This window comes from Scyliorhinus canicula, chromosome 14, assembly GCF_902713615.1.
Source record: "Scyliorhinus canicula chromosome 14, sScyCan1.1, whole genome shotgun sequence".
NCBI classification, from domain to species: Eukaryota; Metazoa; Chordata; class Chondrichthyes; order Carcharhiniformes; family Scyliorhinidae; genus Scyliorhinus; species Scyliorhinus canicula.
This window is the reverse complement of record NC_052159.1, coordinates 156340207-156363089: the sequence shown is the minus strand read 5'-3', so window position 1 is coordinate 156363089 and position 22883 is coordinate 156340207. Positions and strand designations below refer to the sequence as shown.

General features: G+C 49.8%; 1 protein-coding gene across 4 annotated transcripts in view; it reads left to right on the top strand.

Moving 5' to 3' along the window:
• Nucleotides 1–21730, top strand: part of nalcn (sodium leak channel, non-selective) — a 259921-nt gene extending 238191 nt beyond the window's left edge. For 3 of the 4 annotated variants that reach the window (XM_038818429.1, XM_038818427.1, XM_038818430.1), the window contains 6 exons: nucleotides 1339–1496; nucleotides 5547–5697; nucleotides 9749–9898; nucleotides 13258–13375; nucleotides 16554–16764; nucleotides 21515–21730. In XM_038818429.1, coding sequence (XP_038674357.1) covers nucleotides 1339–1496; nucleotides 5547–5697; nucleotides 9749–9898; nucleotides 13258–13375; nucleotides 16554–16747 — 771 coding nt within the window. In that variant the 3' untranslated portion in view covers nucleotides 16748–16764; nucleotides 21515–21730. Of the gene's footprint in view, nucleotides 1–1338; nucleotides 1497–5546; nucleotides 5698–9748; nucleotides 9899–13257; nucleotides 13376–16553; nucleotides 16775–21514 lie in introns of all 4 variants that reach the window. The other variant, XM_038818428.1, reaches the window with a different exon arrangement.
• Nucleotides 21731–22883: the final 1153 nt, after the last annotated feature.

Genomic DNA, 22883 nt, shown 5'->3' with positions numbered 1-22883 from the left:
TCAGTGAGTACAGACACAGGGTTGATTGAGCATCACACTCACCACGTGGATTGTAGCAGACTGGTTCTTCAGTCTGGGTAGCTATAGCAGGATTAACAGGAGAGTCTAATCCAAGTGGGAGAATTGTTCACAGTTTAATAAATGTGTTAAAGCTATCTCCAAGTCTGAACCTTCCTTTGTCAGAGTGCACATCAAGGAAGCAGCTTATGCCAAGTCAAGAGCATAACAAAACAAAAATTATTTGACTTTCTGCTTAACTAGCTGAGAAGGAAACATCTGATTCAAGACCTGAGTCCGACGTGAGGAGAAGCGTGGTCGGGCCTTGTCAATATTGATTACTGATGCTTTCCTTGTGCCATTGCAGTGATTGGGCGGAGGGGCTAACAGTGAGAATTAGATGCTCAGAGACCATTCACCTGAGCACCACATTTAAAATACATGAATAGTGATGCTGTGCTTGAACCCGGGAGTGTTGGTGCTGTGTGTGTGACAAGGAGCTTTTCAGTTGGAGGCCATTCAGCCTCTCAAGTACGTTCAACCATACTGGGGGCACGGTGGTTTGCACTGCTGCCTCATAGCTCCAGGAACCCGGTTCAATTCCGGCCTCAGGAGTCTGCACGTTCTTCTCGTGTCTGCGTGGGTTTCCTCCGGGTGCTCCGGTTTCCTCCCGCTGTCCAAAGAAGTGGATTGGCCATGCTAAATTGCCCCTTAGTGACCACAAATGTGTTGTTAAGTGGGGTTAGGTGGTTACGGGGATAGGGCAGGGGTATGAGCCGAGGCGGGGTGCTCATTCAAAGGGTCAGTGCAGCCTCAATGGGCCGAGTGGCCTTCTTCTGTACTGTAGAAATTCTATTCCATACAGGCGGCCATGGTCTAATTGCCTGCTTTGATTCCACAACCTTTAATACTTTTAGCGCCACAAAGACTATGTTGCTACAGTTGTTTGTACTAAAGCCTCACAGGGGCAGGGCCCCGGGTTCAACTCCAGCCTTGGGGTCACTGCCTGTGTGGTGTTTGCATTTTCTCTCCGTGTCTGCGTGGGTTTCCTCCCACTGTCAAAAGATGTGCAGGTTAGGTGGATTTGCCATGCTAAATTATCCCTTAGTGTCCAAAAATAAAAGATTAGGTGGGGTTACTGGGTTATGGGATAGGGTGGAAGTGTGGGCTTAAGTTGGGTGCTCTTTCCAAGGGCCGGTGCAGACTGGATGGGCCGAATGGCCTCCTCCTGCACTGTAGGGATTCTATGAAGACTCTGTGAGATGCAATATAAACGCAGCTGTTATTGGTAGCTGAAAAATAGGGTTTCATTTAATTGTCAGAAGTTCTGCCTCACTGCAGGGAGCCATCCCCACCTCACGTGTGAAGTTCTTACTGCGCCTGCTGCGAGGGAGACTCGAGGTGGATTTGGAAAAGGACAAGCTGCTTTTCAAACACATGTGTTACGAGATGGAGAGGCTGCACAACGGCGGAGATGTCACATTTCATGACGTGCTGAGGTATCTGAATAAACTTACTTTCTTCCTCCGTGGCAGCAGCACTGGCAGTGACAAGTTCAACCTCTGCTGCTGGAAAGACTGAACAGGTGTGTCCTCCATCCCAGTAAAGGGAAGGTTGAAGGAGAGACCTGTCAGATAGACGTCTTTAACATAATGAAGGGTGAAGGGGAGGGATTCTTAAGGTATCATCGCTGAACCCCCCCCCCTTCAAAGGGGTTCGGTCAAGTTGGAACAAAGACGTTCCCACTTTGGGAGAAGCCAGAACGAGAGGCTGTAAACATGAGATGGACACTAATAAATCCAATGGGAAATCGCGGAGGAACTACATCAGAGGTGCGCACGTCAGACTGACTACCCTGGGAAATGCCGGAGTTGAATAACACAGTAAAATCTTTAGGGAATAATTTTCCAGCCGTTTTATTATCCTGGTACTCGTTTTAAATCTAAGAGAGAAGAAAGACAGCAGACAGTCAGATGCTTTGCATTTAACTTGACCACAACGTTGTGGAGATCCAAATTTACTTTAGATTCAGCAACAGCCAGTTGGAGATATTGGAGAAGCCGGGATTGTTTTCCTTGGCGCGAAGAAGGTTAAGGAGAAACTTAATAGTCAAAATTGGGAATGGTCTCAAAAGAGAAAGTAAGAAGACACTGTGTTCCCTGGCTAGAGTGTTGCTAGGCAGGGAACACAGAGTCCTATTTGAACAGTCGCTCAGTACCAAACTTGAATCTTGCTGAAAAGAGAGATGTTGCCAAAGCTTTTTGTTTCACACTCATCAGGGCAGGTGCAAGAATACCAAATTTCAAATGATCACAACAACTTCTACTACAAGGGAAAAGGTGATGGACCAATCAGCATCCTTTTTCTGGATTGTTGTGATCATTTGAAATTTGTCATTCCTATTTGAAGTCATCGACATTGGAACTAGAGGGCGATAAGGAGCCATTTTTGTTAAGTCGCAAGTTGTTGTGATCTGGAACGCGCTGCCTGAAAAGGTGATCACAGTAAGAAGTCTTACAACACCAGGTTAAAGTCCAACAGGTTTGTTTCAAACACGAGCTTTCCGAGCACTGCTCCTCCCTTAGGGAGGAGCAGTGCTCCGAAAGCTAGTGTTTGAAACAAACCTGTTGGACTTTAACCTGGTGTTGTAAGACTTCTTACTGTGCTCACCCCAGTCCAACACCGGCATCTCCACATCATGAGAAGGTGATAGAAATGGATTCAATTGCAATTTTCGAAAGAGAATTGCATATGCAAAATAAATATTTCAATCAGAAAGCAATTTTTGCACTCCGTGGAAAGAACTGGTTAATTCCATCAAAAAAGCAGGACAGATATGATGGGGTGAATGGCCTCTTCTGTGCTGAAAGGTTCTGTAACTTGCTGTGCCTCTAAGAGACTGAGGAGACTGAAGTTCGTATTTTGAATACATGTTGTGTTCAATTTCTCTGTGTCAAAATTTAAACTGTGGGCGGGATTCCCCCATCCCGCGGCAGAGTGTCCACGCCGTCGCGTTTTACGACGGCGTGAACGGGCCACTCCCACACCTAATTCTGGCCCCTACAGGGATGAGGGATCCGCGCATGCGCAGTTGTGCCGGCGCCAACGAGGACATGCGTGGTGAGATGAGCTTAAAGACTAATTGAAATATGTGAGCCTGGTTCATGCCCAGCGGGGGGGGGGGGGGGGGGGGGGGGGGGGGTGAACCAGATCACGTCAGGTACAGTGCGCCGGGAGTATCGAGCTCAGTTGAGCGACTGCCCCAAACCCCCCACTATCTCGCCCTGGGCCAGTGCGCGCTCAATTCCAGTCCCCCTTGACCCAGAGTCACAACACAGGTGGAATTCGATTTTATATTTATACCCGTGGCTTTGGTTGAGTTAAATTGATCACAGTTAGCAGGTTTGTAATATTTAAACACAGTTAACCTTTTATTCTGTACAGCATTATAATTAAATAGACAGAAAAATGTAACTGGCAAATAACCATTTCTCAACCCCTCCTTTCTAACGACCCCCACTCTCTATACACACACACACAGACACACACACGCAGACACACACACACACACACACAGACACACACACACACAGACACACAGACACACAGACACACACAGACACACAGACACACACACACACACACAGACACACACACACACACATACACACAGACACACACACACACACAGACACACACACACACACAGACACACACACAGACACACACACACACACACACACACACAGACACACACAGACACACACACACACAGACACACACACACACAGAGACACACAGACACACAGACACAGAGACACACACACACACACACACAGAGACACACAGACACACACACAGACACACACACACACACACAGACACACAGACACAGAGACACACACACACACACACACAGACACACACACACACACACAGACACACACACACACACACAGACACAGAGACACAGAGACACACAGACACACACACACACACACACAGAGAGACACACAGACACACACACACACACAGACAGACAAACACAGAGGGAAAAGGGTGGTTCAGAAGTTCAGAAATCGGCGGAATGGTGCAAATCGCGCCACGCCCCCCCCCCCCTCCCCCCCCCGACGCCGGTCCGCCAATTCTCCGGAGAGCGGAGAAACGGCGCCATTGGCGACGGCGCGGCGCCGGTCGGGGGCCACTCTACAGGGGCCCCCCCCCAGCCCTCGATTCTCGGTCCAGGTTGGGCCGAGTGGCCACGCTAAAAAAGCCGAGTATTGCCGGCGCTGTCCACACCTGCTCATAGCCGGCGGGACTTTCAGCGTGGATGCATCTAGGGGTGGCCTGGTGGGGGGGAGGAGTGAGTCCGAGCCTCCCGGAGGGAGGGGGGGGCTCCGCTGTGGCCTGGCCCGCGGTTGAGGCCTACCAATCGGTGGGCCGGCCTCTCGGGCTGGGGGCCTCTTTTGTTCCCGCCGGCCCCTGTAGCCCTACGCCATATTCCATCGGGGCCAGCGCGGAGAAGGGAGCCACTGCGCATGCGCGGCAATCGCACCAGTCCCACTGCGCATGCGCGGAAATCGCACCAGTCCCACTGCGCATGCGCGGCAATCGCACCAGTCCCACTGCGCATGCGCGGCAATCGCACCAGTCCCACTGCGCATGCGCGGCAATCGCACCAGTCCCACTTCGCATGCGTAGGCCTGAGGCGCCCATCTGACGCTGGGGATCAGCAGCTGGAGCGGCGTGGGTCGCTCCAGTGCCGTGCTGGCCCCCTGTAGGGGTCAGAATCGCTGCTCCTGAGGCCACGTCGACGCCGTAGAGAAACGCGACGGCGTTTACGACGGAATCAACACTTAACCTCAGGATCAGAGAATCCCACCCAGGATCTTTGAGTTGGGTGTTCTCCAGCTAGTTTCTTTCTCGAGGTTATACCTTCAGTTGGGTTCTTGCTCTTTGTTCAGTTTGGAATGATCTTAACTCCAGACTCACAGAGACAGCAGGAAACCGGCAACAGAGAGAGGAGAGAACCTCTCCTTTCACTTCGAGGGTCTAGAGACTTCTGGTGCGTTCAGTCCAAAGCAAACATCCAGCAGGAGCCAATCGCTGACTGTTGTCGGGCAGAACACTGTCCCTAGCCAACACATTGGTTGCCAATTAGCCAAACGAACAAACTTTCTCCAAAAGTGGTTCCTAAGATTCGCTCGGGGCCAATGAGTCTGGTTTCTCCTCTCCAAAATAGAAAACCTAGGAGCACACTGTCCTGGCAAGCGCTCATCTGCTTAAAGGCACATTCCAATTATGGTCCATGGACCAAAATTAATAAAGATAAAATAAAAGATAGGGGAAGAAAGTAAATCAACAAGAAGGAGTCTTACTCTCCATTTAAGGGCTCTTCCAATTCTCAGGGAATAGAAGGAATGTTTGCCGGGTGCAGAGAAGGGGTAGAATCGTGCCCAATATTTCAACCAACTAAAATGATTTTTATTAGGCTTTGCTCATATTTGATTGAATTATTTATATAAATGTATTCATAACTCTGTTGCCAGCATGCTTTCGTACAGATCAGTGGACATCAGGAAAAGCCTTCAGCTTGAAGAACTCCTAGCACGAGAGCAACTTGAATACACGATCGAGGAAGAGGTCGCAAAACAAACAATACGAATGTGGCTGAAGAAATGTTTAAAACGCATTCGAGCAGTAAGTAATTTCCAAAAACATCCGCGGTCAACAACTGCAGCCAGTCAGTAGAAACTAAGAAGCCAAAGATGTTTTTTTATACAGATCCTTGGTTGGACCTCACATGGAGCAGGATTCATAGTTCTTGTCCCCGTCATTACAATAAGGATCGAGAGGAAGCATGCTGAAGGTACAAGCAAAGGTTCACAAGCATGATTCCAGAACTGGGAGGTTATAATTAACATTAAACAGGCAAGGGCCCCTGTTCCTCTAGAAAGGAGGCGGCTGAGGGGGTGACTCGATTTGGATCCTTTGGGATTGTGCAAGATGTAGAAAGGATGGAGGAGACCAAAACTAGGAGCCATCAATATGAGACAGTCGCTAATAAACCCACAGGGATTCGGGAGGAACATCTTTACGCAGAGAGTGGGACTCGCACCCATGGGGAGTGGGGAGAATGTGGGACCCGCTCGCACAGGGAGTGGGGAGAATGTGGGACTCGCTCCCACAGGGAGTGGGGAGAATATGAGACTCCCTCCCACAGGGTGTGGGGAGAACGTGGGGCCCCTTCCCACAGGGAGTGAAGAGAATGTGGGACTCGCTCCCACAGGCAGTGAAGAGAATGTGGGACTCACTCCCACAGGGAGTGGGGAGAATGTGGGACTCCCTCCCACAGGGAGTGGGGAGAATGTGGGACTCGCTCCTAAAGGGAGTGGGGAGAATGTGGGACTCGCTCCCACAGGGAGTGGGCAGAACGTGAGGCTCCCTCCCACAGGGAGTGAAGAGAATGTGGGACTCACTCCCACATGGAGTGGGGAGAATGTGAGACTCCCTCCCACAGGGAGTGGGGAGAATGGGGAACTCCCTCCCACATGGAGTGGGGAGAATGTGGGACTCCCTCCCACAGGGAGTGGGGAGAATGTGGGACTTGCTCCCACAGGGAGTGGGGAGAATGTGAGACTCCCTCCCACATGGAGTGGGGAGAATGTGGGACTCGCTCCCACAGGGAGTGGGGAGAATGTGAGACTCCCTCCCACAGGGAGTGGGGAGAATGTGGGACTTGCTCCCACAGGGAGTGGGGAGAATGTGAGACTCCCTCCCACAGGGAGTGAAGAGAATGTGGGACTCGCTCCCACGGGGAGTGGGGAGAATGTGGGACTCGCTCCCACAGGGAGTGAAGAGAATGTGAGACTCCCTCCCACAGGGAGTGGGGAGAATGTGGGACTTGCTCCCACAGGGAGTGGGGAGAATGTGAGACTCCCTCCCACATGGAGTGGGGAGAATGTGGGACTCGCTCCCACAGGGAGTGGGGAGAATGTGAGACTCCCTCCCACAGGGAGTGGGGAGAATGTGGGACTTGCTCCCACAGGGAGTGGGGAGAATGTGAGACTCCCTCCCACAGGGAGTGAAGAGAATGTGGGACTCGCTCCCACGGGGAGTGGGGAGAATGTGGGACTCGCTCCCACAGGGAGTGGGGAGAATGTGGAACTCGCTCCCACAGGGGGGTGGGGAGAATGTGGGACCCGCTCCCACAGGGAGTGGGGGGAATGTGGGACTCGTTCCCACAGGGAGTGGGGAGAATGTGAAACTCACTCCCACAGGGAGTGGGGAGAATGTGGGACTCCCTCCCACAGGGAGTGGTTGAGGTAAACGGTATTGATACATTTCAGGGGAAGCTGGATAATGCATGAGGGAGAGAGGAATAGAAGAATCTGCTGACAGTTAAATGAAAGAGGATAGGAGAAGGCTCGTGTGGAGTATAAACACCAACATGGACCAGTTGGGCCGAATGGTCTGGTTGTGCCTCGTCACTGCTTTCACCCTCACAATCCACCATTGCAGAGATTGTCACCACGGTGGGTAACGTTAGTGATCAGGCTCCTGGGTCACCCGCTGATGAGCATCACACACATGCTGCAACACCTCAGGCAGAGGCAGGGTCTTCCCAGGGTGCGGCCTGTGAGAGGTCTGCCCTCTGCCAGGAAACAGCTGTCGCCCAAACAGATGTTGCACTTCTGGAAACGATGAACCCGTCACTGGTGTAGATGCAGAAGCAAAGCCACAATCTACAGGAGGAGATGTCAGCAACATTCCAGCACGCGCAACTCGAGCTGGATGAATCCAGCTGCCTTCAGGGGTAGGAGATGGTGCCACCATGCCTGGCACCGAGGCCAACACTGAATGGGTTGCAGCTGAGGTGGAAGGCCTGGGGCAAGATGTCCAAGGCTTGGGGCACACAGTGCTGAGACTCTCCAGAGTTTGGCCCATTGACAAAAGGTCACGGCTGAAGGCATCGAGAGCATTGGCCGGGCGCTGACTGGCCATGGCCAGTCGCAGCAGGACATGACACAGTCCCAGAGGGGCATGACCGAGGCAGTGAGGGTCATGGCTCACTCACTGAGGGACAGGACCATGGTTCAGATGAGGGCAGGGCTGACAGCACCAGGTACAGCACCAGGTGATGGTAGAACCTCCAGAGCTCACTCCAGCCACCATGGAGTAGCCCGGGGGGGCGCCAGCGAGCATCCCCAGAGAGAGATGGAAATGACAGGGGAAGGTCTCAAGATAATACCAGACGGCGTTAATGGTCCATTCTTGAGCTTTTGGTGATATAATTTTTCAGAGATGACACAGCGGCTCCTGCATCCACTTGCATTTTCATTTAGTCCCCATTTAGTTTTGTATAGACCCAAAATCTCTGTGTATCGCCTTGTATCGATAATACACCAAGTTTGAGTTCCTTCATCTCACGAGACACTGTGTCTTACTGGGAATTTTCACTGTCTTTGGGGATTTTGTAGACCTTTTTATGGATTTTGGTGAGTTCTTGCATTTCAAAGTTTGAGGATTTTGTCTGGCCCAGCATGCCTTTGTTATGTGACCTTTCTGGCCACAATTATGGCTTTTTTTTTCTCTACACCAAAATTCCTGTGGCGAACGCCCCACCTGGGTACACCAGTGGCATGCTTGGGTGTTGCGAGATCTTCTTTTCTCAGTTTTCATTTTGTCTAATTTTGCATCAGCTCCGGTTTGGGAATGTTCTTTAGCTGCCAACTCCATAGACATTGCTATTTCAACAGGATGTTTGAGTGTTAGAGAGCTTCCTGTCAGCTATCATCTCTCGATTGCCTCATTTCTTAATACGCACACAAGTCTATCTCACAGTGTGTCCTCAAGGGTTGATCCAAACTCGCAATCCGTATTATTGCTACAAATTGTGGAGTATATATACTGTTACATTTTAAGGGGTTTTGCTTTTACTCCACGGTAATACACCGGATAACCATGTTTCCACATTGTCGGTTACCTAACCAGTTGTCAGACTTTATTTCCGGAAGTGGTCCTTGTTCAGTCCAAGATGGAAGAGTGGGAAAATCTCCCAAGTGCCTCTGATGATATCACCACGGATCCACGTGACCTGCTCTGCAGAAGGGCGTTGGCTACAATACATAACACACCCTTATCTGCATTACACCCATATCTACACTGCACCCAGGTGTCCAGGAGATCTTTTAGGCCTGCTCAACGTGCCCTTCACCTGAACCAGGCCATGCCCGATGAACCGGCCACACACCCGAGTTGAAACGGCAGGTTTTGTCGGTTCCGCTCATCAGTGAACTGCGCCCACGTTTACAGGCTCCCATTGATCACATGACTCCGGCGTTAATCACCTGACCGGCAGTCAGTTCCTGCTTCAGGTCCCGCCATCCTGCTGCAGAAATGATCACTGTCGAGGAGCCGGCATCTGGAGACATGTTACTCCTTTCTGCCATTCCCTAATAGCTCTGCGCCCGCCACAAATCTAGTCCAAGCGATTGGGTGCTGGATTGCGTGATTTACAGGAGAATGTACCTTTGTGCTTCTGCTAACGGGTTTACACAAAACCTCAGAGAGACGGGCACAGTTTGGGGCACATTGCCAATTGCGCATTTAGCGGAGACTCCCCGTGCCCAGGGACAGTGAAAATTAAAGATCGAACTTGCTGACTGGTGTCAGAATGGATATCACGCCGGTAAATATCTCTGGACCTGATGTTTTATCTTCCTGAGCAAATGTTATCCTGTGTCTTCAGAAACAGCAACAGTCCTGCAGCATTATCCACAGCCTTCGAGAGAGTCAACAGCAGGAACTAAGCAGATTCCTCATCCCCCCCAGCATTGAAACAACTCAAGCCAGTGAAGAAATGCTCGCCAGTAACCAAGATAACGAAGCTCCTCCCGAGGTGAGTAAATCCCTCCAGTATTTCATTTTCAAAATACCTGTCGCACGCTTCCGAAAACTCCTTATTTAGAGCGGTAAACAGTCCTGAGGAGCCCCACAGGAACGAGTAGCAAGCAACGTTTGACACAAGAGCTTGGTCAAAGAAGCCGGTCTTTTAGGGACATTGTAAAAGATGGTGAGAGAGGCAGAGATGTATAGATGAGGGAATTTCAGGAATCTGGAGTCAGGCAGCTGAAACCGCCGACTCTGGAGTAGTTAAAATGGGGGCATGCACAGGAGGGCAGAATTGGAGGAGTGCAGAGAGCCCAGAAGGTTAGGGGGTGGTGGGGTGGGGGGGGGGGGGGGGGTTACAGGTAGTGAGGCAATGGAGGGACCTGAAAACCAGGATCCATATTTTTAACGGTCTTCCGCAGTGTGAAAACTGCTGAATATGGATTGCCCGTAGCCACTTATGCTGCTTATCCATTCAACAAAACACATGATTCCAAATGAAAGAGAGTTTCGAAGTTCAGTGCGTCCCCTTCCACACAGACCCACTATCACCACTGAGGGAACCTTGTGAGCATCTGGGAATAACGGGGTTCCCAGCCCCCGAATGCCCATCGATGCCTTCCCACAGAAACATTGCAGTCGCTTATCCAATGTGTCTTTGATTCACCTTCCCAGGAATGATGGAAAATCATTCCACCTCAAGCTTACTGCCCAACAGGCACAGAGAAAGGCCCATGGTGTGCGCATCTGCAAGAAACATTGGACCATGACCAACGGCACGTTTTTAAATGAGATTCCCAGATGTTGCCGATAACGGTAAGTTAATAATTGTTGCCCATCCTTAGCTGCTCAGCATGCCTGTGAGAGAGAAACCGAGTTAATTTTTCATCAGAAATGGAAAACGTTCGATATAGAACAGGGTTTGAGCAAGTGCAGGGAGTGGGAAAGGAGTGGTAGGGCCCAAAAGAGAGGGGATTGAATTTCATAATGATGTGGAGATGCCGGCGATGGACTGGGGTGGGCACAGTAAGAAGTCTTACAGCACCAGGTTAAAGTCCAACAGGTTTGTTTCAAACACGAGCTTTCCGAGCACTGCTCCTTCACCGAAGGAGCAGTGCTCGGAAAGCTCGTGTTTGAAACAAACCTGTTGGACTTTAACCTGGTGTTGTAAGACTTCTCACTGAATTTCATGATGGTGGGGGAGATGTATTGCTGCTCCGCCCCAATACTACCCTCCCCCTCCCCTATCACCACCCTTCCCCCTCCCCTATCACCACCCTCCCCCTCCCCAGTCTTTGCGAGAGTTGGCAGGCAGTCGGCATACATGAAAGAAGCCCCCCCCCACTCAACTCTCATGCACACGTCAATGGGAGGATATCTCACCCTCCAGAACTGCTACCCAGTCAGATTGGCCGGCAGTTCCGGCAGTGCCAGGACTCAATCGTTGGGAATACTAGGACTGCAAGGAAGCCCTGGGGGAAGAGGACACGGATCCCGGAGAGAGATAAGTCTGGAGTATTGGGTGGGGAAGGATGGGGGAGCTCAGGTAGGGGGCTGGAAGGAGTATTGGGAGGCGAGGAGAGGTGGGGGTATCATTATGCGGGCATTGCCCCCGATCGGAACAGGAACCCCTCCCAAAGGATGTGCCTCAATTCCTTCCTGCCCCTTGGGATGACCCCACCGTCAAATATATCCAACCGCCCAAGCAGAGGACTGGCCAAGAAACCGGTTCCAACCTGAATCCACTAAGTCATGGATGTGGCTCAGCTGACAGGGCAGCAGCGCCGACAGGAAACCAGTTTACTCCTCGTCGCTAGTTTTATGATGTCACGGAGATCCCACATCAAATTGTATCAAAGGAAACATAGGTTTGTTTACCAGGCTCCCCGTAGATCCCAAACGATCTTCCTGGACAGTGCCGACCTGGCCAAACTCATATACAACACAGATTGAGTTTCCCCCGCCCCCTTCAACGCGGGAGCTCGTACACCGCGAAAGTCACGGAGAAGTGAATCATTTCCACCCCATACGCCCTGTGCCGGTTATAACAGTTTCCTTAAAAGAAACGGCCGACCATTCCTGCAACCCCGCCCATACCGGCCATGTCAGGGCATGGACCGTGTATTATTCCAGTCAATTGACTTGTTAACAAGAACAGTTGACCATTAATTACTACTTTTAAATTGGCATGATTTTGTAATAATAATAATCTTTATTAGATTAATAATAATCTTGTGTCACAAGTAGGCTTGCATTAACACTGCAATGAAGTTACTGTGAAAATCCCCTAGTCACCACATTCCGGCTCCTGTTCGGGTACATGGAGGGAGAATTCAGAATGTCCAATTCACCCAACAGCACGTCTTTCGGGACTTGTGGGAGGAAACCGGAGCGCCCGGAGGAAACCCACGCAGATACGGGGAGAACGTGCAGACGCCGCACAGACAGTGACCCAAGCCGGGAATCGAACTGGGACCCTGGTGCTGTGCAGCAACAGTGCTAACCACTGTGCTGACCATGCCGTCCTGCAGCACGGGGGGGGGGGGGGGGGGGGGGGTTGGGGGGGGGGGAGGGGGGGGGGGTTGGGGCGGGGGGGGTTGGGGGTTGGGGCGGGGGGGGGAGCAGCTCAGTGGGTAGGCAGGAAGCAGGAAGGTGGTGGGCTGGGCCACCACTCATATTTTACATGCCCCCCCCCCACCCCATCATCGAAAACACCCTCAATGGGGAGGTGGAGGGAGAGCGGGGGTGGCAGGAAGGAGCATAAAATCAGCCCCATGGGCTGTGTTAGGGTGGAAGGCAGGCCATTAAATAACAAAAAGGATGATTGATTTTAATTCTGATTTTGCCATTTTCAGTTCCTTCGTGCTCATCATTTGTGATTTTCTCCTGTCCGATTTCCACCTCCCTTTATCCTGCGCCATTGCCCTCCTTGGAAGTGAATTTTGAACCAGGGTTAAAGTGAAGTCAAGTTATTTTGTACGGATTCAGGCTCGGCTTGCAAAAGTAGCGCAAGCTCTACCTCCCATGTACAGTCCCAACCAAATCAGAACAACAAACTCTCTTTCCCAAAGAACTTCAGTGAACAATTGTCTTTTGTGTGTCGGCCGCAGATGACCAGATTGGTTAAGTTAAACCCGATGTGGCAGGATCTGGATTGCCGACACCCTGGTTAATAGTTTAGTGCTGCCACCGCGAGTACTCCTGTGCTGTGTAATTAAACATAAAATGTGATTTATGATGGTTTGCCCAGTCATTACTGCAAATGGAGCATCTGCCTGCTGATTATTCTTCCTGCTGATTGTGATAGAGTGATTGCCAACTCAACAATAATCAGCGCGTCACCCATCATCACTCTTGTCTCCTGTGCAGTCCAGCAGTCAGCAGCAGCTGCTCAGTCCCACCCATTCAGACAGAGGTGGATATCGAACAGACATCGCCGATCCCGGGAAGCCTCAGAGGAAGTTTGGGCAGTGGCGTCTCCCGTCAGGTATTTTGAGAATCGTGTCCCGCGTGCTCGGAATGAAATGGTAGAAAAGGCCAAGATGATAATTGAGGAGGAGCACGGGATGTCCTAGAGGAGGGACAGCTGGGAGTGAGCACTCCACAGCATGTTGCAGCAGCAACAGGGGTTGGATATAACTCTCCTGTCATTTCGACCAGGATAAATTCTTTTTATTGTTTGCCCTTTGAGGCGAAGGTCATTATCTTCATCATCTGGGGTTTTTTAGTAGAGTTCCAGTGGCCACGTGGCAATTCCTGGAAGGTTCTGCAACTGGGACAGGGATCCACAGGCAAATTGAGTTGCTGGCTTGGGATTTTCCCGGCTTGTGTAAAAGCAAATGCAAAACAGACAGGATAGATGGTGATGCCTGGTTGTCCCATTGTGCAAAGGGTGACAGTTAGAAAGGAGGGATTGTTGTGTGAATATTGGCAGCCAGGGAAATGCCCTGCTCCATCATACCTGCCCTTCCCGTATGGAGCATTGTAACCCTCACTAATTACCTCCCAATCTGCCTCCCTCGCGCTCCAGCCATGATAACCTCCTGGGATTGGGAAAGGCCCATGGCCGAGGATGGGAACAATACTCTGGGAAATTCCTCCCCGACACCCTTCTCAGTTCATAGAATCCCTACAGTGCAGAAGGAGACAGTTCGGCCCATCGAGTCTGCACCGACCATCCAAAAGAGCACTCTACCTAGGCTCACTCTGCCGCCCTATCCCCGTAACCCCACCTAATCTTTTGGACACTATGGGGCAGTTTAACACTGCCAATCACTTCAACTTTTTTTCTAATTTGTTCGTGGGCATCGCTGGCTGGCCCAGCGTTTATTGGCCATCCTTAAGGGCATTTAAGAGTCAACCACATTGCAGTGGGTCTGGAGTCACATGTAGGCCAGACCAGGTAAGGGCGGCAGATTTCCCTACCTGAAGGATATTAGTGAACCAGATGAGTGTTTACAACAATTGACAATGCTTTAATGGTCACCTTTAGCCTTTTAATCCCAGATTTTTTTACCAAATGCAAATTTCACCATCTGCCCTGGCAGGATTCGAACCCTGGTCCTCAGAGCATTGGGCAGAGCAGGTTCAAAGTGCACTCCATCCTGAACCCTGATTTTGGGTCTTGGTCCTTGCCTCCCAATACTGTCTGTAACTCAGGCGTTAAAAACACAGGGTATTGCTTCGAGGCCAAGGGATGAATAGCAATTGCCTCCACGCTTCTGTCTGCCGTCTGATTCTCTCATCATCGGGTCTTACAGCACGAGAGGAGATCATTCAGCCCATCGTGCTGCTGCCTCTTTGAAAGAGCTGCCCCATTAGACCCCACTGCTTTTGCTCTTTTTTCATGACCTTTTATCTTTTCAAATACTTGTCCAATTTCCTTTTGAATGTTATCAGTTTCTACAGCGCTTTCAGGCAGCGCATTCCAGATCACCATATCTCTTTGCATAAAAATATTCTCTTCATCTCTTCCTCGGATGATTCTGCCAATCATCTTCAATCCATGCCCTCTAGTTACTGAGCCTTCTGCGTTAGTGTGATGACTGGAGCAATTTACTTCATCAAAACCCTACATAGAATCATAGAAACCTATGGCCCGTTGTGTCTGTGCTGGCGTGATAGCCTCATCTCCACTTTTAGCCCTGTAGGATACAACACTTCAAGCGCATATCCAAGTATTTTTAAAATGTAATGAAAGCTTCTGCCTCTGCCACCCTTTCCAGCATTGAGTTCTCAGCCCTCGCCACCGTCTGTGTGGAAGGAATTACTCCTCAATTCCCCTCCAATCCTTCTGTGCATTATTTCAAATCTATGTCCCCCCCCCCCCCCCCCCCCCCCCCCACCCCAATTAATGACCTCTCGACTAAGGAAAATATTTTAAAGAGCTTTTCTGTTAAACCGCCCCTTACCCTTTTCTTCCAGGAGAATTGGTACCTGGATCCAAGTGGGTTGTTGAAGCTGAAACCAGATCTTTTCTGTATTGGGAGAGTTTTGTAATGGGCCAGGATTTTAGAAAATTCCAAAGTATATCATGGAGCTCACCTGACCTACAGCTGTTTATCGATTTTGGTTAGGCTGAGCACAAGGGCCTGACTTTCAAGTGTTATTCAACAGAGGCCTTAAGCACTTCTAATCAAAAACAAGCTTTATTCTACAAATTTAATTAACATTTTTATAAACACACACAGTAAGCATTTTTATCAACTACAAACATAAATACCCCACACAGCTACAGTAATCTATGTATAACCCCTTAATAAATTTTCCCCCTTTAAACTGTTCCAATTCAATAACAAGATCTCATGAACCAGTAAATCCCTTTCAAAGGTGTGGCCCAACACACGGCACGCTTACTATCTTTAAGACTTGGTATGGATAAACCTGTTTCCTGTCCAAAACAGCAAGCTTGAATTCCTTCAGAAAACAGTTATCACTTTTAAGTTATCAAGTAGTCTGGAAACAGCTTTTAAACTGAAGATAGAGAGACACTTCTTCCCAACCCGTGCAGTACAAAAACCAGGTCAAACTCAAAGCGAAAGTAAAACTCAGAGTCACAGCCCAGCTCCGCCCACACAATGACATCACTGAAGCCATGTGATAAGACAAAAACATTTCTTAAAGAGACACTCCCATGAAAGTTTATTGACTTGTTCAGTCTCACAGCCCTCCTCCCAATCCACCCGGTGTCCCAGCTATCTCCCAATCATGTGTGCTGAAAAACAACTAACACCCGTCACCCGTTTCTCACCATAATGATGTAACTGGCATTAACAAACCTTAACAGTCTAATTGACAAGACAGTAACAAGAATAAATCAGCTTCTCCAGTCTCTCCAAGTTTACGTCCCTCAGATCTGGCACCATTCCAGTAAATTTCCTCAACACCTTCTCCAAGGCCCCCTTGGCATCCCTCCTGGTGAAAGTTCTGTGATAGGCTGAGGTGAAATGAATACAAGGGGACGAGGCTGGTGGGGAGTGCTAACGCCAGCATGGGCCAGCTGGGCCGAATGGCCTGTTTTTTGAGTCACACATTCTAAATCATTTGCATTAAACTCGGTGTTACGCGGTAAAGCTTCCTGCAGCCGCTCACCACGGTGGACACAGTTTGAATTGGCCTAGTTTGAAGACAGAATTGCTTACGCAGCCTTTCCACTTCCCACGCAGCTCCAAAACCCATCAGCCATTCGGTGTCAACAGTGAATCTACGATTCGGGGGTCGCACGGCCATTCGGTCGGTTATGTGCAAAATGAACCCGATGTCCGATGCTGCCTCCTCGGGGTCAGATGTGAAGAAATGGTGGACCCGCCAACTCACCGTGGAAAGCGATGAGAGTGGAGACGACCTCTTAGATATTTAATATTATCTCGGAAGGCGGTAGGTGATGGTGAGATTGGTTTCCCTGTTGTTAATGCTGTTACGTTTCTGTCATTTAATCGACAGTAGGTGTCCAGTGGGAAATTGATGCGTTGCTAAGCGACGCCCGCCAGAAACCTAACACACCATCTCTGGAAAGCAAAAAAGCTGAAGGGTGGCTCGATAGAGGTCGCTGGAATGATAAAGGGCTCCATGAACATAGACCCAAATTACAACTTCAGAAATACTTCATTGGCTGTGAAGGCGCTATATAAATGCAAGTCTTGTCCGACCCGACTGTTTGCCCCCCTTCCGTGACGACGTTTGCAGCGGGTGTCCCTGGAGAGGGAGGCGTGGTGTCCGCTGACACACCGGAGACCTTCCATGATCCGTGGGGACCACTGGGGTACAGTATTGACCCCAGAAATCACATTTTAATTAAATGTTGTCATTTTCCTTTGTAATTTTGTTTTTCATTAGTATCCCTTTAAGGGGCTGTCCCCTTTATGTGTTCTGTTAATTTATTTTAATTAGTTAATGAGGTTCTGCTTGAAATAGTATAAATGCAAGTCTCTAGCTTGAATGCAGAGGGAGGGTGAGCAGCAAAGGAATGACATTGACTGAACATCGCATTTACACCCACCCGCCCACTTTGTGTCTTTTACATTGGGCTGGATTCGCTGTTTTTCAGGCTAAGTGCCGATGCCGGCGTGGGAACTGTGGCGGTTTACGACGCCCAAATCGGCAGCGAACCCTCACCGATACTGTGAGCGGCGAGGGGCTCCCAGCTACGCTGAGCAAAACTCCCGGCTCCCACGATATAAACGGCTGGAGAATGGCCGGGTCCGAGGCTGTGCATGCGCACAGCAGCGACCTGCAGCAGTCACGCTGTAAAACATGGCGCCGGCCCTGAGCGGGCCCGACCTGCCAAATAGTGCCCTCCTGGCCACCCCCTGGACCCACCCCCCCAAGCCAGCAGCACAGCTCCCGGACGAGTGTGACGACACTGGACACAGTCCACAGCCGCCACGCCGAGTTCCTACACGGCTGGGACCACATGTCCCCTGCGCGGTCGGGGCCTCGTCCCATCGGGGGCGGAGCATTGGACGAGGGCCCTCACGTGACGCACCAACGGCGCTCCAATGGCGTGCGGCGCGTGACGCGATGATGCCATTTTGGAGGGGGCGGAGGATAGGAAACTGGTGCCACCCCTGATTCGGATTCTCCGCCCGATCGGCAATTACGATATCGGCGTCGGGGAACGGAGAATCCCACCCACTGTGTTTTCTGGTAATCACAGAACCTTTCTCTGCTGGGGAGTCTGTGACCTGGCCGCTATGGGCGCACGTTTCACAAACATTATTGCACGGCGCTTTAAGGATATTATTATGACTTCAACGGAATAAAATGTCCCGACGTGCTTCACAGAAGTGTTATTGAAATGAGTCGATACTGAGACACATAACGGAATGGCTAACAGCCTGCTCAGAAATGTTGCGAATCACCTTGAGTGGAGGAGAGCGACATGGGGAGGTTTAGGGAGAGATTTCTCGGCCTTCGGGCCCAGGCAGCTGAAGGCACGGCCGCCAATGCTCAAATTCAGGGGGCTAAAGAGACCAGAATTGGAGGAGTGAAGAGATTCGGGAGGTACAAGGGCGAGTGGAGGTTACAGGGTAGGCAGGGGATGGCGCCATGGAGGGGGTTGAAAACAAGGAATGTTTGGAATGGGAGCCGTTGTTGATCAGGAACACGGGCGCTGGGTGCATGGGTCTGGACTCGGTGCGATTTAGGATACAAGCAGCCGAGTATCGGACGGGCTGAAGTTCATCCGACGAACGGTAGAAATGCGGAGTTCTAAAACAGAGGGGGACAGAAAGTTCTAGGGTAGTATAAGGGAAGGTAGAACATCTTCACTTGTGTCTGTCTGCTTCTCAAGGACACGGTGGACAAAACAGGTTCCCCGGTATGATTCAGGTCCTGCAGTGCTGGGTATACACAGCTTCTGACCCTGAGGGTGAGAAAGAGCTGGCAGTCTACGTTAATGCCATCCCTCGGTTAACCTGAGCTTCAGTAATCATTCTACGCAGATCACTAAAGTGTAGCGGGTACATCGAAAATATAATCGGCAAGTCTAATGAATATTAGCCTTTATAACTAGAGGGCTAGAATATATAGGGGAAGCAGTATTGAAGCCCTGGTCATACCACATCTGAAGAACTATATACAGCTCAGGCCACCACATCTTCGAAAGGATGGGGCATCGAGTATAAAAACTGGCACGTCACGCCACAGTAGAACCTTGGTAAGGCTGCACTTGGAATATTGCGCACAATGCTGGTCACCACCAGAAGGATGTGGAGGCTTTGGAGAGAATGCAGAGGAGGTTTACCAGGATGTTGCCTGGTCTGGAGGGTGTTAGCTACCTGGAGAGGCTGAATAGACTCGGACTGTTTTCATTAGAAAGACGGAGGGTGAGGGGCGACCCAATAGAGGTCTACAAGATTATGAGGGGCATGGATAGAGTGGATGGGCAGGTACTCTTTCCCAGGGTGGAGGGGTCAGTCACTAGGGGGCATAGGTTTAAGGTCCCTGGGGTAAAGTCTAGAGGAGATGTGGGAGGCAGGTTTTTTACGCAGAGGGTGGTGAGTGCCTGGAACGTGTTGCCAGGGGAGGTTGTGGAAGCAGATACATTAACGGCGTTCAAAAGGCATCTTGACAAATACATGGACAGGATGGGTACAGAGGGATACAGCACTAGGAAGTGCTGAGGTTTTTGGCCAAGGTTGGTATCATGACCGGTACAGGCTACGAGGGCCGAAGGGCCTGTTCCTGTGCTCTATTGTTCTTAGTTCTTCGTTTGTTTGATATAGTGGCCTTTGGAAGAGTGCAGATTCACCAGATGGTTACCAGGAGTTGCAAGAGTTTGATCACGAGGAGAGAACAGATATATGAATGGGCGGGGAACAGAGAGAAGTAGATCCTTGGAAAATAGGCAACAGGTTTAGATAAAGGATCTGGATCGGCGCAGGCTGGGAGGGCCGAAGTGCCTGTTCCTGTGCTGTAATTTTCTTTGTTCTTTGTATTTCATAATCTATAGTTGTGCTCGCTGGGATGCAGAAGGTGAAGAAACGGTCTCAATGAGAATTTTAGCATTTGGAAGGGAATTGATAGGATCAGGGGTGAGAGAGAAGCTTTTTCCATTTGCGTTGAGTCAAGGCCAATGGAATATATCACCTTAAAACCAGAGGCAGGGCATTCAGGAATGAGAAATCAGGAAGCACTTATTCCAACAAAGGATGATACCAGTGTGGAACTCTCTCCCGCAGAAAGCAATAGATGCTGGCTCAATAAATAATCTAGATCCACAGATGAAGAGGTATGCGAGGCAAGAGCGTGAAAGCATAGGGAGCCAAGGGTGAAGTTCAGTTCGAGATCAGCTATGATCTCACCGTAATGAGGGAACAGGCTCGAGGGGCTGAAGGGCCTACTCTCGTTCCTGTCATTCTGCATCATTCGGTGCCGCCCCAGTACTTTAGTCAACCTGTCTTCAGAGCCCCTGCGGGAGAGTTGAAGGAATGCAGCCGTGCATTCCACCCTCAGGTGTGTTCAAACGGCCGGCTCCTCGCCAAGCACGGGTGGAACTCGCTGATAATTCAGTCGTATACTGAGAAAATATTGGGAAGCTGCATAACGAAGTAACTTGAAAGAGTAATGAAGGAGCAGAGCCGTATTCCTACCTCACCTTGTTTTAAATTTAGAGTATCCAATTCTTTATTAAGAGGCAATTTAGCGTGGCCAATCCACCAACCCTGCACATCTTTGGGTTGTGAGGGTGAAACCCACACAAACACGGGGAAGAATGTGCAAACGCCACGCGGACAATGATCCAGGGCCGGGATTGAACCCGGGACCTCGGCGCCGTGAGGCAGCAGTGCTAACCACTGCCCCACCCACACCTTCTGGTTCCTTAATGTTCAGACGATTAGTGCGTTGCTGAATGGTACCTCTGAAAAACTGCATGGAAAATCCCTGTTGGTTTACCTGTTTGCACTGATTCGACAACCCGTAATTTACATTATGACCATTCCCAAGAACACAGTCACTTCAGAGAAAAAAAAGACAACATGTGCAGCTCATGCCAAGCAAATTCTGGACATTGAGGTGAGCTTCTCGTTCAGTCATGATGCTTATCACAGTCCTGATTGAAATGGTTTTCTTTTCAAAATACAGTGTTCATTATGTATGAATGTTCTGGTCTATGATCCAAGATCAGAATTTCAGCGCAGTTTCCATTGCTTCTCCATGACCTTGCAGGAAATGCAACACAAACCCCTGTTCAGGCATGTCTTTATTCACTGAGCTGCTGCCTTGAGCCGCTGCAGTCCGTAGGGTGTAGGTACACCCACCGTGCTGTTAGGAAGGGGGTTCCAGGATTCTGACCCAGCGAAGGAACAGGCATCGCGGCCATTTCCTTCCAAGCGGCGGAGGTCACAGGTTTGGAAGGTGCTCTCGAAGGAGCCTTGATAAGTTGCTGCAGTGCGTTTTGTTATTGATTGTAGGCTGCCACCAGTGTGTGGGGTGGTGGAGGGGTTGAATGTCTAACCAGAATTTTCACGACACGTCTGGCCCCGTCAACACCGAAAGCAAACCCAAGGAAATTTCTAACCAACAGTTCCTTTTCGCTAATTTGAACCTTCACAAAAACCAAATGATCCACGAGGTCTGAAAATAACAGCATATTTATGTGTGATCTGTATTTGTGCTTCTCCAGGTGAGAGACCATAATATTGGAGAGAGATGAAGATTTTGAACGTTACGCCAGTGTCCGATATCTTTCTGACTGGAAGCTGCCCTGTCATTGACCAAATGGAGCGTCTCCACAATACTCGAAGAACACTGCTCCCTGGAGGAGCACAGCTCCCTCAATATTTTTTACCCTTTATGCATTTGATCTTTCCAAATGTTTGAAGCACTGGGAGTGGTGGTGGTTGGGGGGGGAGATGAGGGGAGGGTGGGTGTTGTGGTCGCAGTTGGTGTGGTTTGAATAATAGGTTTGTCTCCACTGGGCCTTGAATTGAGATTTTCCAAATTGGGGGGGGGGGGATAGACCAGAGGGGAGTGGGACTAATTGGATAGATCTTTCACAGAGCCAGTACAGGCACAATCGACGCAATAGCCTCCCTCAGTGCTTTGAGATTCTCTGATGATTTCGCACCTTGATTATTCAATGGCCTTCAGAACGAGATGTACGTCTGCGTGGTTTTAACGGTCGGGGATTAAGTTGAACCACACACAAGTTGCATTTTGGGTCACGGAGTGTTGGTTGCAAGGTCAACACCTCTGGTTGGACGTATCCCTGGAGGTTTCATCACATGACCACCCACCTCCAAGCTACCCCGCCCCACCCTCCCAGCCTTGGTCACCCAACACATCCATCTTTGTGGCACGTCACAGCCAATCAGAGAGCCAACAGACTCTTCACTACCCAATTGGATAATTCTTGATTGTCAGTCAAACCAACTTTTCATCCCATCTCTTTTTTTTTATTACGTTGACAAAACATGTTCATGGGAAACTCTTTTGTTTTTTAAGATACCTCTTTGATTTTTCTCCTGGATCTTTCTCCCAGAAGTATCCGAGATATTAATCTTCAATTCCTAGAAACTCCAGGCTAATCCTGGAGGCTTGGCAACTCTATGTTGGATACTGCCTGTCCGATTGGACTGATGTCAAGTTAATGGCATTCAGATTTGATGCAAAGAGCTCAACCTCGTTACAGAACAAGTTTCAACAATGACCGATGTGGTAGCCTCTTCTGTGGACCTCTGTTGAGCACAATATCTTGGGAAGTCACAACCAAAGAGGGAAAATGTTTGCAAATCCTAAGCCATAACTACTTCAGTGAAGATTAACCTGTACTTCGAAACTTGTGGAGTTTTCATTTTCATTCTCGTAACTGTTTTGGATGTGAAGTCTGTTTGTAGAAATGTCAGTATTTAGCACAAAGTGTATATGTGTGAACTTGAGGTTGGATAACCTTGGTTGGATTGTAGTTCACCAGTGTAAGTTAAGCTGAAGTGACAAAATAACGTGCCTTTACCAATATTCATGTCTGGTCTAAAACATTTTTTGATTTGAGA